The sequence below is a fragment of the Indicator indicator genome, chromosome 10 (assembly GCF_027791375.1).
Source record: "Indicator indicator isolate 239-I01 chromosome 10, UM_Iind_1.1, whole genome shotgun sequence".
Lineage (NCBI taxonomy): Eukaryota > Metazoa > Chordata > Aves > Piciformes > Indicatoridae > Indicator > Indicator indicator.
This window is the reverse complement of record NC_072019.1, coordinates 1949276-1966146: the sequence shown is the minus strand read 5'-3', so window position 1 is coordinate 1966146 and position 16871 is coordinate 1949276. Positions and strand designations below refer to the sequence as shown.

General features: G+C 38.3%; 1 protein-coding gene across 1 annotated transcript in view; it reads right to left on the bottom strand.

The window, feature by feature from the left end:
* CDC73 (cell division cycle 73) overlaps positions 1 to 16871 on the bottom strand; it is a 106395-nt gene that overhangs the window by 64916 nt on the left and 24608 nt on the right. Inside the window, exons 9-10 of the mRNA XM_054384098.1 lie at positions 15839 to 15917; positions 7125 to 7189 (exon numbers count right to left, since the gene is read on the bottom strand). Coding sequence (XP_054240073.1) covers positions 7125 to 7189; positions 15839 to 15917 — 144 coding nt within the window. The remainder of the gene's footprint in view (positions 1 to 7124; positions 7190 to 15838; positions 15918 to 16871) is intronic.

The window sequence follows — 16871 nt, the reverse complement described above, 5'->3', positions numbered from 1 at the left end:
ATTAACCAGGTTGGAAAAACCTTTGAGATCATCAAGTCCAACCTATCACCCAACACCATCCAATCAACTAAACCACGACACTAAGTGCATCATCCGATCTTATTTTAAACATTTCCAGGGATGGTGACTCCACCACCTCTGTGAGCAGCCCATCCCAATGGCCAGTCTCTCTTCCTGGGAAGAATTTCTGACATCCAGCCTAAACCTCAACTGGCACAGCTTGAGACTGTGTCCTCTCCTCCTGTCAATGGTTCCCTGGGAGAAGAGACCAACCCCAACCTGGCTACGATCTCCCTTTAGGTAGTTGTAGACAGTGATAAGGTCTCCCCTGAGCCTCCTCTTCTCCAAGCTAAACACCCCCAGCTCCCTCAGCTGCTCCTCATAGGGCTGTGCTTCAGATGTCTCCCCCAGTTTTGTTGCCTTTCTCTGGACATGTTTCAGCATTTCACCATCTTTATTAAACTGAGAGTCTCAGACCTGGACACAGTACTCAAGGTGTGGTCTAACCAGTGCTGAGTACAGGGGCAGAATGACTTCCCTGCTCCTCCTGGCCACACTATTCCCAACACAGGCCAGGATGCCATTGGCCTTATTGGTCATCTGGGCACACTGCTGGCTCATGTTCAGCCTCCTGTCAACCAGTACCCCCAGGTCCCTTTCTGCCTGGCTGCTCTCCAGCCACTCTGTCCCCAGCCTGTGGTGCTGCATGGGGTTGTTGTGACCAATGTGTAGGACCTGGCACTTAGATGCATTAAATCTCATAGATCTTAGGAAACCTACATGCATTTCATCCACACTCATTAGGAGTAATAAACAAATAAAGCCTATTCTGTTACCCCAGAGCTATGTAAGGCTGCTGGCAGACTATTCTGGGGAAAAATTCATTTCTTCAGCTTAAGGATCTTTTGAGGCAGTGGTCATGTCCTAGTCCTTAACCCTCACAGACCAAGAATGTAACAGGTATGACTGAATTACAGTCACAGATGGGTATCATGGAAAAGATTTATAAACCCAATGAAAACAGAAGTGTCTACCTCCAGTATCATCTATGGAACACTCTTCTAATTACGAGTTATCAGTTTTCCTCACTTTCCCTTGATGGTTAAAAACTGAACAGCATGCAGAGTTCACAGAACACTGCTAGCCTGAGGAGGGAAGAGGGGGTGCCAGCAGGCTGGTGTCACACTTGCATGGAGAATAATGACCAGTTTTATGCACAGACTGCAGGAAGATCATGTTCTGCTTCAGAGCTTCTTTCCAACACTTTCAAAGAGTCTGTTGTTTTGTTGACTCCTCCTTCATTACTGAGGATCGCAAATATTTTAATGAGATTAGGACATGACACAGAAAACTGGTAACATGTGGATATGTAGTTCTCTCTCTCAAGTAATATTGAAGATGTATTAAATCTGTTTAGTTTTTCAGAGGTAAGTGCTGTGTATCTGTATATTGAGACAACATCCAATTCCACTACATGCTTCTGAAAAGTTATTTTCAAGTTTTGACACCAAATAACAGACAGGTTTGAGTTGGAAAGGACCTTTAAAAGTCATCTAGTCCATCCACCCTGCAGTGAGCAGAGACATAACAATCTTAATTTATCCTGATAAATTAAAAACAAACAAAAACCACCAAAAACCCCACAAACAAAACAAAAAAAAAACCCACCAAAAAAACCCTCATGGATTTACCTACTTGCACAGCAACACATCAATTATCTAAAATATTTTATATAAAATATGGGTATGCACCATGTTGATTACTTCTGTACCACCATACGTCCTCTCCTATGGCCCAATCTTTAAGGCACCAGAAATTTGGCATTTCCCATCATTGTCTTACGCAACTTAATCCTTCAGAAATACACAAGAAGTTAAACAACCTCTCAGTTAAAACAATAAAATTGCTGTGACTACACCATACTTAAAAATAAAAAATGAGGGTACTAACAGCAACATCCTTTGATTAATTAATGCTAAAAATATGATCCTGACCACAAACTGAAAAAAATGCTGTTTGCCTTAGAGGTACTGAACCAGTCTTCTATAGTTCTCTAAAATTAAGCCTGCACACACTGTGGCTAACGTAGGGACTTCATATTTTACTAGCTGTTCTCTGATAGCACTAAGGAATGTATTTGCTCCAACAGAAATTTAATATATTTTCTTTCATTACCTGATAGTCTCATATGTTTAATCAGGGTAATTTTACAACTGAGAGACTGCTGTAAAGCCTGGAAGTTTTACAGGGGAAAGACAGACCTTACTTTTGTTAATTTGTAGGAAAAACATTGTCACTGAACTCAGGAGCACTGAAAAACTACATACAATTTCTCAGCAGAGACAAAACTTACATATTGGAATACAGAAATTTGCATTTGAATTTGTTACAGGTGAATTGCCTTAACTGAAACTCCCACTAACTCTACCCATTAACTATGATGAATCTTCAAACACAGCCCCAGACTCTCTCAATAGCTTAAAGAACCGCTATATCCACCTGCGTATTGAACAATAAAAGAACAAAATGACAACAGTAGCTCTGCCTTCTTATGGGTGCAGATGATCAATGGCAGATTCCATTAATAGCAGCAAAAACAGAAGACAAAGGAGGCTGCTGTGCTTCAGCAGCCATAAATACTAAAAGAAACTGGAAGTCGAAATAAAAAAGAGCTTTCTAGCAATCCAGAAAAGCAGCTAAATAATGTCTACAAGAGCCTACTGCAGTATTCCGCAGGTTTTATTTGCTTGCACTCAAGCTGACAAACACGCTGCATCACAGTTCAGGACCAGTCTGGACTCTCAGAATTCAGAGGAAAGCATTCGACAGAACTCCAAAAGCAATCACTCTATTCCTTTCTTTAATATGGAAGTCATGAAAATTTAAGGAAGAACACAACGATGAGTACGACTGGCACCACCATGACTGTTATTTCAAGGAGAAACATATATTATTTGTAAGTGCCTACCAGTCAATACCAAGCATACCATCAGGTAGCAGAGGACACGCTCATGTACCAATCTGCAAAAGCCAGCTTTAACAGACACTTGTGGAACAAGCAGCTTCTCCCATTTCCTGGCATAGGTGCAGATATCTAGTTTGTTCTGATCTAGACATCTCAAGCTACAGCAACAGTCAAATGCTTTGCATGTTCCAGTTGCACAAAACCAGTAATCTGAATTCAATTTCATTATATACAAAAGGTCAGACAACACTTTCTAGGCTTCCATTAAACACTGGTTTAGACTCCAAGTTAACATTCCTCTTCAGAAAAGCACTTCAGAAGGCTAAAGCCCTGAACACGTCAAATTTACACCACAGTGAACGTGGAGAGGGTGTCAGCTTAAGATTCTCTCTCAGTATTCCACTACACCCTGCAAGGCACAAAAATACCAACACGCTTATCTTCCGTATCACTTCTTTGATCCATCTCCAACAGTAAACCTGATTATTTAAAACACAGAAGTTGCCCTCCTATAGAGGGGATTATGCTTTGAAGTGAAGTCTGCAGGTAGATCTGTAGGTTTCCCCAAGTCATGCTGCACACTTTGCAACATGAACTGCTAGGTAACTAGAAAACAAGAGCTACCACCACTTGCTTACTTATTTCCAGCGCATCACCAATCCAGGCAAACAGAAGGTGCCACAGGTATTAGAAACTGCTTTCTCAGGAAGGTGTTCTGTTAACCAGTACCAGGTCCATAATAATGAAATCATGCCCTCACAATAAAAACTCATTAAATAACTCAGTTCCTCCTAAGAGAAAGTAAGTGTGCCAATTAAGCAAAAACCCTGTTACAGAGAAGAACTGCCAGCAACACAAGTTATTTTAGCTGACATTACTTCAGAAAAAGCCCACCATTTACCATCTGTTCTGGCACAAGTTTTGAATGCTAAGAAAGTTTCCAACATCACTGATGAAAAGAAAGCAGTCAAGATGCAAAAGTTTTTGTTTTGCTGCTAAAAAGAACAAGCAGCTTGGACAACTTGCATTTCAGCAAGAACAAACACAAACCAGAAGTTTTGGACAGTTCAGAAAAGATCATTACGGAGAATTACAATGAGGCAGAGTGCGAGTGGAAGACGCATAAGGAATACAACACACAATAAATAAAAGCTTCTTAGAAATTTTACATAAGAAGCAGGTGGGTGACTGCAGACAGTGGGCCACTGCTTACGCTCCAGGTAAAAGGAAATGTCTACAAAGATTTTTTTTACAATTGCTAACACGACCAGAACTTTTGGAAGCTAATGGCTCCATCCGTCTTTTAAAGAGAAGACTAACCATCAAACTAAACTTTCATTCAGACAAAAAAATACACCCCCCCCCCAAAAAAAAAAAAGGGCAATGTGTCAAAGTAAGACAAAAAAAAAAAAAATCATCAACATACCAGACACACCCCCACCCCCCAAAAAAAAAATAATTAAAGGACAATGTGTCACAAGTAAGCCAAAGGAATCAATGCACCACAGAGAGCACAAAAGCTGGGGTAGATAGCATTACCAATGTTAAAACACTCAGCCACCATGCTAGGGTAAATAAGCTCTTCCTATAGGCAACTTATAACCAAAGTGGTAACTAGAGCAAGGGAAAAACACACCAAAAAGTGATAAAGAATGAAAATAAAGTAAAATACATAATTCATCTATCTCAAGGCAGTATTTATAATTTCAGAAGCAGTAAGAAATTCTTAATGCCTTTCTATAAACCATTGCAGAGATCTCACTTAGAAGACTCCATGAAGTTTTACTTCTCTATGCTTGAAAAAAAAAGCTGAATTCTAACAAGAATAGCTAGAGAAAGAAAACTCACATGGCAATTGAAGGCTTATTTCAAAACGACACTAGTTTAGCCAAGCAAAACAACAAGTTTTTAGAGAATGACTTCTCTCTTTAAATACATTAATGGAAACATCATAGAAGAAATGGAGAGGGTACCTAAGTCAAGGAGAACAAATGGCATAAAAATGAGCCTTTCAAATTTCCTCATTCACCTGGAAATCAAAAGTGAAGCTTGAAGACAGCCTCTAAAAAAGGCCTACCTAACACTTCAGTTCCTGTGAAATGCTTGACAAGTTCACACAATGGCTTTACCAACATTATGAGGATAGTAGTTGACATGGTGTAGGTAAAATGCAATTCCAATTATATTCTTCATGTTGTTTAGCTGACAAATATAATGCAATTTTCCATTAAACCTCTAGGGGTAGAAATTACTTTCCCTTTTCTTCTCTATTTTTTTCTAGCATAAAAAATAGGATCAAACTATCAGAAAAAACCCAAACACCAACAACTTGCGTAAAAGAATAATATGAAATACGCTAACTGGTAAGAAATTCAACATTCTGTAGAAAACAACAATCTGGAGATTATGGGTTAGAACTACCTCGTCCATCACTGTGACAAAGTTTAGACAAAAACAGACGATTCTTTCAGTGCCACATAATTAGCAGATTTCTCCCCCAGCTGAAACACAAAATCAGAATGTCACTAATTCATGAATGAGATAAACATTCAGGGCACCTTTTTAATAGTCTGGAAAATAAGGCTCCAGAAGATCCTTACAAGTTTTCTCTTAGAAAAACACCAAACGACAGATGGACTTTTAATATTTCTCATGACAACAGATGATGCTTTCACTGCAGTCATGCAATATTTCTTAAGTAATTATTTCAAATAATTCTAGTGTATGATGCAAAAAAGATGTGCTTGTAATTTAGTATCAGTTACATTTGCTCTCTTAATGCCCACGGACATTAAGATAGGACAGTTTAGTAACTCTGCCTCAGAACTCTAGGAAGTGTGCTGAGTACCTGAGCAAGGACTTCTCAAATAAAAAACCTTAACTACTTTTTAACGAAATAATAAAATAAAACACTTTTAGAGTTATTGTGCATCCCCTCACTTCCACAAGTTTTTATCCTGACAAGCTTAAAACACTTCAACATTTCCATTTTACTATAACCTTTTTTTGTTGCTTTTTCTTTTGCATCTCTTCCCACAGGGAAATTAAAACCAGAAAGCTGTTTACGAAGTCATTTAACTAAGCCATTTCAAGTGACCACTTGAAACAGATATTATAGGATAGAAGCCTGGGTTTGGCAGAAAACATTGCTTGCTCTCTCATAAAGCAGCCATCAATTTGTGCAAGGTTCAAGAACAAATCTTCAAATGTAATGGGTTATTTTCTTCCTTTATCCAATCAATTTCTCAGTTAATTTAGAAACAACAGCATTTAGAACTAAGTAGATTCCTTCCTTTAAAAAAAAAAAATAAACTGGAAGGGAATATTTTAGTATTTCAAGTCCAGAGGAGGTTGAGAATGAAAGATTTGGGCAAGAATTTTAACAAACAAGAAAAAGCTCTAAATGTTTTTAAGAAATTTACATTCAAGATACTATTTTATGTTCAATTTAGGAGCACAAACTAGAAGTAGTACATGGATTTAGGAGAGCGTTTAGTGCCATCTATTAATCAGATTTATATAGGTATGCAGATGGCAAAAACCTTAATGAGAGCTCTACATTAGGTCTGTAGCATCTGTCCTACTTACCAGCAGATCAGAACAGCATTTGAGAGTATCCAACCCACTTCCACAAAGCAGACAAATATTAGCCAAAAGAGAAAACCTATTTGAGTGTCTCTATTTCTCCTCTGCATTTTCAGCATTTCCCAGTGACAGCATTGTAAAGTCATACAAAACTTAGCAAATTTTTGTTAGTGAATGCATGGTAGGAAACAGAGCAATATTCCAGACCCTAGTTTTATTACATAGTTTTACCACTTACGATTTTAGAAGATGTATTTCGTAGACATAGGTAGGATTAGGGTATCTTATTTGAGCACCAGAAGACCATGTCTCCAGAACAAGCCACAACCAGTCAGCAAAACCTTCCCAACACACTTTTTTACTGCAGACAAGTCCCTTGAGCAAAGATCTCTACAATGTGTAGACCAAATCAAAACATGCTTTATCTTTTCACAGAGAAGAACCGTCATCAATTCTGTCAGCCAGCCAAAGTGCCCTTCCAGAGCCTAGGCTAGGCTGACAAGAGCCAGTTACAGATACATGGGTACACTACCATTTCTATAAAACATATTTAAGAAAAAGACTTTTCACTTACCGTTACAGACTTCAGAGTCATCCCGTGATAGGTGCCCATGGTATCAATTTTAAAGCCTTCCGTTTCTGCAAAGATAAAAAGTCTCTCATAAACCATTCTGAATGTAGGGACATGGTGCCTAAATGGACAACACTGGACATAGCTTTGAAATTATTCCTGCAAAGAACCCATCTTGCTGTTGGTAGAGGTTTCAGTTCTGCTCACAACAGAAAATCTGGCTAGTAATTAGAAAATCTGTGTTTTCTTTCGACAGAGCCCCATTTGGGCTTCCTGCTTTCTGCAAGCTTTTCCTGCTGCACAGAATCATTCATACCGCTGCAGAGAAAGGGCATTTAAATTCATTACAATATGTATGCAGTCTCAGAATTTGTCTGCTCACTGCAATTTCATTCATTTCACCTCATTTTCCCAGAATGCATTATAACGTAAAATATTCAACTTGCAGTTGCATTAATGGAAAATATATTTACTAAGAAACTGGTTTATGTGACCACTTGACGTGACAGATTCACTTCCAGAATGCGGAAGAGCAACTATATCATTGTCATATGATAGAGAGGATAGAACCTGCTTAAGTTCAGACTATCAAACTAGAAGTTATTCAAAGGGTTAGTTTGGATTTTGGTGATTTGCATTGTTTTTTTCTGAGTAGTTTTAATCAGGCTGAATTTATGCTGATTAAGTGTCAGTGACTAAACCTACTGCCACTAGCCTCTCAGGTTTTGAATACTCCACTGTTCTCCAATTCTCAGCATTCTAAGATCCAAGTCAGCTCCTGAATACTGGCATTAGGACTTGAAAGAAAACCTTTTTCCTTTTGTAAATTCCCTAGCCTTGTGCATCTATTGTCAACTAACCACTCAATTAATTAATACTTAAAATGGCAAGATAATCACCAGACAAACCTTGATAAGCAAAGCAGCTGTCTATGCTAAGCAACTTTTGGGCTATTTCAAACAGACTTGGGTAAGATAAGTCATACTGTGCAGAAACAGCTATTCAGAACTGGAAGATTTTTGCCATTTATTACAGCACCTTCATAAACTACACCAGCACAAAAACTTAACAGACCATATACAATGCAGAATCAAAGCAAAGGTTATATTTGAACCTACAGAAGTCCAAGGGAAACAGATTTTTCAAGACTGTTAGAGCTTCTTGTTCTTATCATGAGTAAATTAACTTAAATTAAAACCCATACAACCTTGAAAGCAATGCAGATACTTTCTCTGGGAAGCATCTATGGTTGCTCATCTGTTCTTCCTTTGATGAGGAAGACTACTTGTAAGAAATGAGATAGAAAAGTTTCCCAGACTTAGTAACTCTCCAGTGCCTAGAGAAAGATACCCAAGAGTTGCAAACTGATCATACTCCTTTCACTACAGAGATAGGTATCTACTTGCTAAACATTTGTTTTGGATTAAGCTTTCTTCATGTTGTTATGCAACCAAGTACCACCAGGTACCAAGTGGAGAGGTCTAGCATTACTAACCATGTTTTGTTTTACACAAAGTCACCTCAGCTCGGGCTCCTTCTTCATCTTGGCTTCTCAAGGCTACCCCTCCTGTTCTGCCAGATTTTACATTTCTGAACTTCACAGAGTCGATTTGAGAAAGCAAAATGCGGGTAAAGACAGACACGAATGCAGGGTTTTTTTTCTACCAAAAAAATAATAAAAAGCTGAGTTTCTCTTTATAAATTTCTATTGCATTACTGCCTTTCCTCCCAACCCCAAGATGTAATTATGCATTGAGTCCTAACTCAGGGCACATACGATAATGAAGGTGCACCTGACCAACACTTGCACGCATAATAGCTTTCCCTGTGACTATATAGGTCACTCTTTCTGGGCAAGGAGCATATTAATATTTCAGGTGGTGCCTGAAGCCTTGCAAAATACTTTGTAGAGCTCCCCTAAATTGATGAGATGCTTTTGCTGACTGAAGTGACTTAAGTCAGAGGTGTATAATCCAGGCTGACAGTTGTTTGCAAACTGTAGAAGGTAACCAACAGAGGAACCTTGCCCCTTCCTGGACTGACCTATTTTGGTTTCTGCTGCCTGTGACATGGAGAATTTCCAACTACTTCAACCTGATATTCTTCCCAAACTCCAAAGAATACAGTCATTAACAAGACCAGTAAAATAGCATTCTCTATTGTGCCTAGCCTGACACAGTTCTTTCCCCTTGGCACAAATCCTTTTTCTAGGATTACTTCTACACGTTTGTTTCCCACTTCAGTTATTTCTTTCTACCGGCATCTTTCTACTTTTTCTGTAATAAACTCTGCATTCCTTCTCAATTAATTAAAAAAACCTCAACCCAAGTCTCCATCAGCACTGCAAAGGGAACCAAGGTCTAACTGTGCTGCTGGCTCTGTGGAAAGTAAATCAAAGACAAGAGAAGCAACTGGCAGGGAACGAGCCTCTGCTCAACTGCCAATGAGTTCATCTTTTGCAAAAATCTGAAGCCTCTCAGAATCTGCCCTGGTTCATTAAATGAGCCACAAGAGCTGCTAACCAGAGCCCTGGCTCTTACCAACTTCCTGCTCCCAGCTTTCTGCTGATCCTTCCTCCTGGCAGCAGGAGCAAATAACTCGGCTCTCAAAGAGCCACCTGTTGCCTCAAGCATTAGAGTGGGCGCTCTCGCCTGCTGACACTTCCAGCAGCTACACAGGCCTCCCAATGCTATTTAGCAGCTACTCCAGTAGTAAATAAACTGCTCCTGATCATCTGTAAATAATGACATCGTGCTTTTCCTTATTCATGTACACAGCCAAAGGAAAACATAGGCACCCACTTTATGAGGTCTACTACCTACAGGTAGTGGGATGAGTAGAAGAAATTACCATCCAAACTGCCCACCAGCTCTCAAATTTCCTGCCTGAAATTCTCAAGCAGCAAGCCTCCTTCAAGTGGTAACAGTACAGACACTCTTTTCTCAGAACACAGCTTTTTTGACCTGATCCTGACACGCGCACCGTGTGATATTCTACCCATCAGCCACTCACTTTTCTTACAGAAATAAACACTGCTACAAGTGACAGCCCTGACACTTGCACTCTTCTGCCTTTTTATAGGGGGATTAACTATTTGTGCACTTGGCCACTGGATAAAGCCTGTGCATAGCAGAAAACAAATGCTTCTAAGTCAGGTTCTCCATGATTACAGCTGCATTCCCACTTCAAAAACTGCCAAGAGTGCTAGCCAGGTTAATGCAGCTGGTTGTAAAAGAAATTCAAGAACCAGGCTAAAAGTCAGAGAGGCACTTCTTCCAAAGCACTCTCTGAGGGCAGTAGCTGACTCTGACACAGCTGCTCAAAAGCAGACCTGGCATACAAGAGGAACCATAGACCACAAGTAAAGAGGACTGGAGCAGCAACCTGGAGCACCCGGGGACATGCCCCCAGCACACATCAGCGTAAATGCTGTACTGTACCCTCTGAGTAAGTACACAAAAGCAGTATGTTTCTGCCCTTCCTCCCAAAGGAGCTCAAACCTGTGCTGCTGAGTCATGTACCAGTAATGAAATGAAATATTAATGCCTGGCCAAGAATTAGTTCCTAACTCCAGTTTCAAAATCACAGCTTCCCTGGTGACAGAGAAAGCAGTTAAAATTATAAACTTCATCTACTAAGAAAAAGGTATTTAAGAATTAAATAAAAGTATTATGATGGCAAGACTTCAGGAACATTTTCAAGCTTGGAATTAGATGAAGACCCACCATGAAAAACACCTACTTGATAGTCTTCAATACATTGGGATTTTCCATTAAAACCACAACAAAGCTATCACACCTGTTTCCTTTTGGCAAAAAGCTGTCCATATCAAATACTTTACATGCAAGTCTACGCTGAAGAGTAAAGAATGCAAGCAAAGCCCCACATCAGCATCTAATGAAGCTGTATTGCAACTTCTTCTGTTTACTAAATGTCATCATTTCTGTAAACACAAAAGCATTGCTAAAAAAAAAACAAAAAACAAGAAATGCCTTAAAACCTACATCTTAAGAGACTAAACACAATTACTAGCACTGAATAATCAATCCTAAACCTCCAAAACCAAACTATCATCAGTTATCATTAAGACTGTATCTTTGCTTCTCCAGTCATTGCATGTATTCTGATTACAATTTCACAGTTCAATGATGGTTGAAAAAGAAAAATAAACAAACAAACAAACCACAACACAACACTACAGACTTTTCCAGTGTGGTTCATCACTAGTTACCTTTCTAGCATCACCATGGATTAATTTGAGTGTCTTCTCTCATTTAAAAGAATTGGATATGGAAATGAAAATATGCACCCCAATGCATCAGCTTATTGGACTCCATTTCAGTTTGGGCATACGTTCCATTGCCTTGCACACAAATATTAATGTTCCAATTGCCTTCTATTTGTTTACAGCTACATCCAGCTAGGTCACTCTGCATTTTGATTCTGCACCTGGGGCAGATTTAGCCATGCAATCCAGACACAAACTTGAGCACTGACACATTACCAAAAGAATAATAACTTTTAGAAGACTTAAATTTATCTGAATTTCTGAAAGGAAGCCTAGGCAAACAGAAATAGAACAAAGGAGCACATCTCTGAAACAATGAAGAGCTCAAGTTAAGGTCTTGGTGTGAATTGTGAATGAAAAAGATTGAATAATCACTTTTTTTTTTTTTAAGCTGCATACTCTTCAAACCTCAGATAGCAACAGCTCTGCAGACTGCCTAGAAGGGATTCACTATTCCACTTCACACTCATGGTAATTAAATCACTGACACCAAATTTCATTCTACATAAGAGTTTACTCAACACTCCTTTTGAACACTATACCCTAACAAGTGAAAGAAGTTTCATGCCTCAATTTCCAAGCTACACTAATTAATTCATAAAATTCTCTGCACAGTTCATATATAACAGTTCAATAATAATCTTACAAGTAATTAATATCAAGTTCTTAAAACTTTCTCACAGTACTAACAAAAAAGTAAGTGTAAACCTCTGTGTGTTTCCCAGCACTGAAGGTTATAAAACTACCTGGTCACACTAAGCCAGAGAGACTGCAATCTTTTTCCAAATGTCAACTTCTTGCCCATATTCTCTGATAAAAAAAAGAAAGCACTATCCTATAACCCTAAAAACGAATGCAGTAAATAAGTCTAACAATGCAGTCAAGTTTCAGAAGTCTGGATCTCCTGCTACCAGTTCTCCTAGTCTTCTGGAGTAAACAGAAGTGACACAACTTAAAAGAAAATACTTACAATGAGAAATACTTTTTAAAGAAACTTTCTTAACAACACATAGGGGAAGGGGGGGGGGGGGGGGCGGAATAAAAAAGAGAACATCCACAGTCATCTCAAGTTCAAAAAGCTTCATAGTTCTCTGTTGTCTGGGCTTCACATGACTGATTGGAACCTAGGCACAATTCAGAAAAACTGCAGCTATGTTTGAAAATCCAACACAATTGTAAGAATAATTCAAACATAAAATGACAATAGCAGCAAGTCAATAGCAAGCTTTCCTGCAGGAAACTCTTGGATGTGGTAAACAATATTCTTTTCACCATTATGGACTAAAACCACATGGCTGTACAGCAAGACCCTCTCCAATTCACACTAAAATGAACTCAAAATATTATTTTTTTAATAAGAATTGCCTTCTGCTACATTGAAACCCTAACAGGAACAGTGCTGCAACACACCTCAAAGACCCATGAGCAGAACAAAGAAACTTTACTTTGCTATCTATGCTGAGCTATGCATTCAGTAGATCATGAAAATGTTAAATCTTCAAGATTATCATCCCAGCACTATTTCACACTCTGGAATTAACAAACAACCATACAGAAAGGAGTTAAAGCCACCCTAAAAACTCTGGAGGAAAAAAAACAAACAAACAAAAAAAAAAAAAAAAACAAAAAAAAAAAAAACCAAACAAAAAAAACACCAAACCAAACAAGGTATAGTCTTGAAAACAGCTTAGTACCTAGAATGTCCTGCAGAACAATCACAACGGCTCAAAGTTTCAGTGTACCACTGGCTGAGCTACAAACCATAATCATCAATACATAAGAAACAGTGAGGTGCACTGGGGAGGACATGAGATACCTTAAGCATCAAATGCCATCTGGGCACAGGGCTTTTAAATCCTGAGAAGATGACCTTTGAGGGTCTCTTCCAGCCTGATGCATTCTGTGATTATGTTGCTCAAGAAAATAGAACAGGCTGGCGTTTGAACAAGACATTCAGTGGCATTAATGAAATACGGCTAGTAAACACACACATGAATAACTGACATTAATAAAGTGCAGGAAAACAAAAAAAGAAGCTGAAGAGAGTAATATGAAGGAATAAAACTACAAAAGGAAAAGTAGATCATTTTAACACAGAACAGAGATCTATGTTGTTGAAGAGAGGACACCATCACTGCCTGCTAGCATGAAAGAAAAAAAACAGGAAGGAAATGGCAGGCAAGAAAAGTAATTGTTGGGAGTTCACCTCCTCACCTCAAAACCATTTGAACAGCTCAGCATGATGGGTGCACTGCCAAGTAACATATTCTTCCACTGTGGAAATAATCTAGGACCTCTGAGTCCTGCTGAAACAGACATTTCTAATACATTGTCTATGGTATATATCACAGAGCTTCAGATTTAAGAATGTCAAAGGAAAGATTTCTCCCTCCTGCCTAACCAAACCTGGAGTAACAAGACATCCATTTGAGAGAAAGGTCCCAGCTACTGACTCAGGGCTCCATAAGCAGTTCCATTGACTGCAGGTGTAACTGATTATTTGCTCTTCCAGAATAGTATTTTGCAATTACCAGCCCCCTCACGCTTACTATTAAAGCAATCTAAACCATTCTAACAGTGAAGCCTGTCCCACCTGGCATGAACAGTTTGAGTAAGCCAACCAGAGAGGCATCCTGATACACTGCACCAGAAATAATGATCCATCACAAGAAGCAAAGAAATTTGGCTGCAGCTCAGCAGTTCACTTAATGCATTTTGTGTTAAAATTCCTAAATTTACCATCTTAGCTCTACAAGCTTTGAATTGTTCATGCTAAGAACAAGACTGTTAATGGAAAAATTCTGTATTAAACCACATGAATATTCAAAGAGAAAACAAAACAAACAGTTCACCTTTTTCCTGCCTAAACTTTGAGTCTTCATGAATACTGTAGTATTACATGAAGCTGCAGATAGACAGTAAGCCACAATCATGATGCAACTAGAAGAGGATGACTGTGAATCCTTCCTACAGGTTTAATGCCTCAAGGAAAGGCCAAAGAGGTGAGACACAAAAGCTGAGAGACAATGCCCCTCTCAGCTTTATTCTAATCCTTGGTCAAAAACACTACTACAGAAGTTGTTACACACATCATAAAATTCTCCCTTCCACAATATCTATCCAACCACATGCACAGTCATATAGGGTAAGGTGTGGAAACCCTTCAGAGGGACACAAATCTATAAGGTTCAACTTTATCTGAGGTGTTACTCATCATACTAACAATATGGTTACAGTGGTATAAGGGACCACAAGCTACTATACCTAGAACTTAAAAGAACCATCCTCCTTTCCCAAAACCTCCAATACTGCAAGCTTTCCATAAAACCACGTAATTCCAAGTTCTTACTGAATTAGCTGCAAAAAAAAAATTGTCAAGGAACAAAAAAATGTCTTATTTTACTCTTATCGATAGCCATTTCTGCTTGCAATCTCACTTTGGCACTGAATATTTGGGGAACACAATTTAATTTTGAGGGTAATTAAGTTAAAAATTGTTGAAGGAACAAGTTCACCTGTGACACATTTGCAAATGATGTGCATGTCTAGCTCAGTTTTAAGCAAATGGCATTAGTAGTGCTGCATGGCATAGGAAACCATTCATGTCTAATTACAGCTTTTGAAAACTTACCTGCACAGTGAGCTTCAGTCATACTAAAATTTTGATGTTATAGTTTTATACTAGAACACCCCAGAAGTAAATAACATCTTCTGCTATTTTCTGAAGTTAATTTGTAGCTAAGGAAGATAACTCAAGTATTTCTAGATCCTCTCCTAAAATCCAGATGTAGATTACTAATTCTACATCACTTCCCTGAGTGCTGCATCAATACCTTTCATAAGGCAATCTTTTATTTGAAACACATTATTTCAATCACCTAATTTGTATTTCGAATGTTACCCCACACTTAGATAACTTGGTATTACACCAGTGCTAGTCTTAAACTAAAAATTTCTTCAGAAGCACCTAGAAAATTGAAATACAAAATTAACTCCATATGTGAAAAAAACAAAGAGAAGAAACTGAAAAATTAAGGCACATAAACACATCCTATAGCGACATCTGAGAATTCACATACATGGCACCTGAATATTACTCGGTTTCCCTGGACACAAAATGGTACTGACCTGGCCAAAGCCAAACACTCTAAAAGATGCAAGCTGAACAGCTCACTTACAGTTTAAAATGACCTTCAGTAACAGGCAAGTTCTTGTACTCAGAAAAGAAAGCCTTTAAGAAGCATGAATGGGAAGTTTCATTAAAGAAGAGTAAACATTTTTTGTCTTTTCTTAGGTTTCAACATGCCATTACTTTATGGCACAGAAAAATCCCCTAACGAACTTTAAAATTCATCATTTCCCTTTTCCAATTGTTTATTGTTGTTGTTTTTTTTTCCCCTTTTAAAAAGAAGAATTACATTCAACTTACCCTCTTTGCCTTTGAATCGTTCCTGATCGTATCTGTTGTAGGCAGCTGGAATAGGTTGCTTATTTCGTAAGGTGGGATCCTAGAATACATTAAATAAGATTTGTAAAACTTACTGAAAGGTATTTCATGGTTTTTGAACTTCCCAACTATTCCATGGAACTGCTCAAGAGTATAAAATCAGTTCACTTTTGCAGGAGTTCCAATGCATTTGAAAACTTGATCTGTTTCCTTTCAACATCCACTTACAATCTTACAGCAGCAGGCTTTAGAAGTTCATACTGACAGCAATGACAACCCGAGGCAAACCCAAAGTAGCAGTAACAGGCTGTATTCACTACACTCTGTATGTTTTATGAAATCACTGAGTCTTTCTAACATGTCAGGAATTAGGTAGGAGGGTGGGGAACTGTCAAGTGATAACTCAATATTAAGCCTTCAACACGCACAAAGCATTCCTTGCCAGCCTGACTGAGCTAAAATTTTGCTAAACCTACAGAATAAACACAAAATTGGAGGAAAAAGAGCAATTCTGGGAATAAAAATTTCAGAAAAACCACTAATGTAGAGGCACACTAAATACCAATTCAATCTTTTATGGTGGATGGCTTAGTTATGCATTCACAGCTACTCTGAATGGGATATTTGAATAGTCCCATGCACAATGTACAAAATTGAACATAAAGTAAATATTTAAATGCTGGAATTCATCTTGCTATTTAAATGTAGTTCTTTGTTAAGTGCAGTAGCAGCAAAACCAAATCCAAGTACGATTAAACAGCTTTTATAACAGACTGCCAGTGAGTTCAAGAATATATTAGGTTTAATAGAACTCAATAGTTAATGCCACAATACAAAACAAATCCTGTCTAATACCTAGGTAGACTTAAACAATAAAGCTCTAAGTCTGTCCTGATTTATTACAGGCAAAAGAAAGCTGGTTCAAGCTGTTCCCACTCATGAGTCATGTTCCAGATTCTTAAGCATTTGCTACCCTATCTGTCAGGAAAACAGCAAAACATTTTGTTTGAAATGG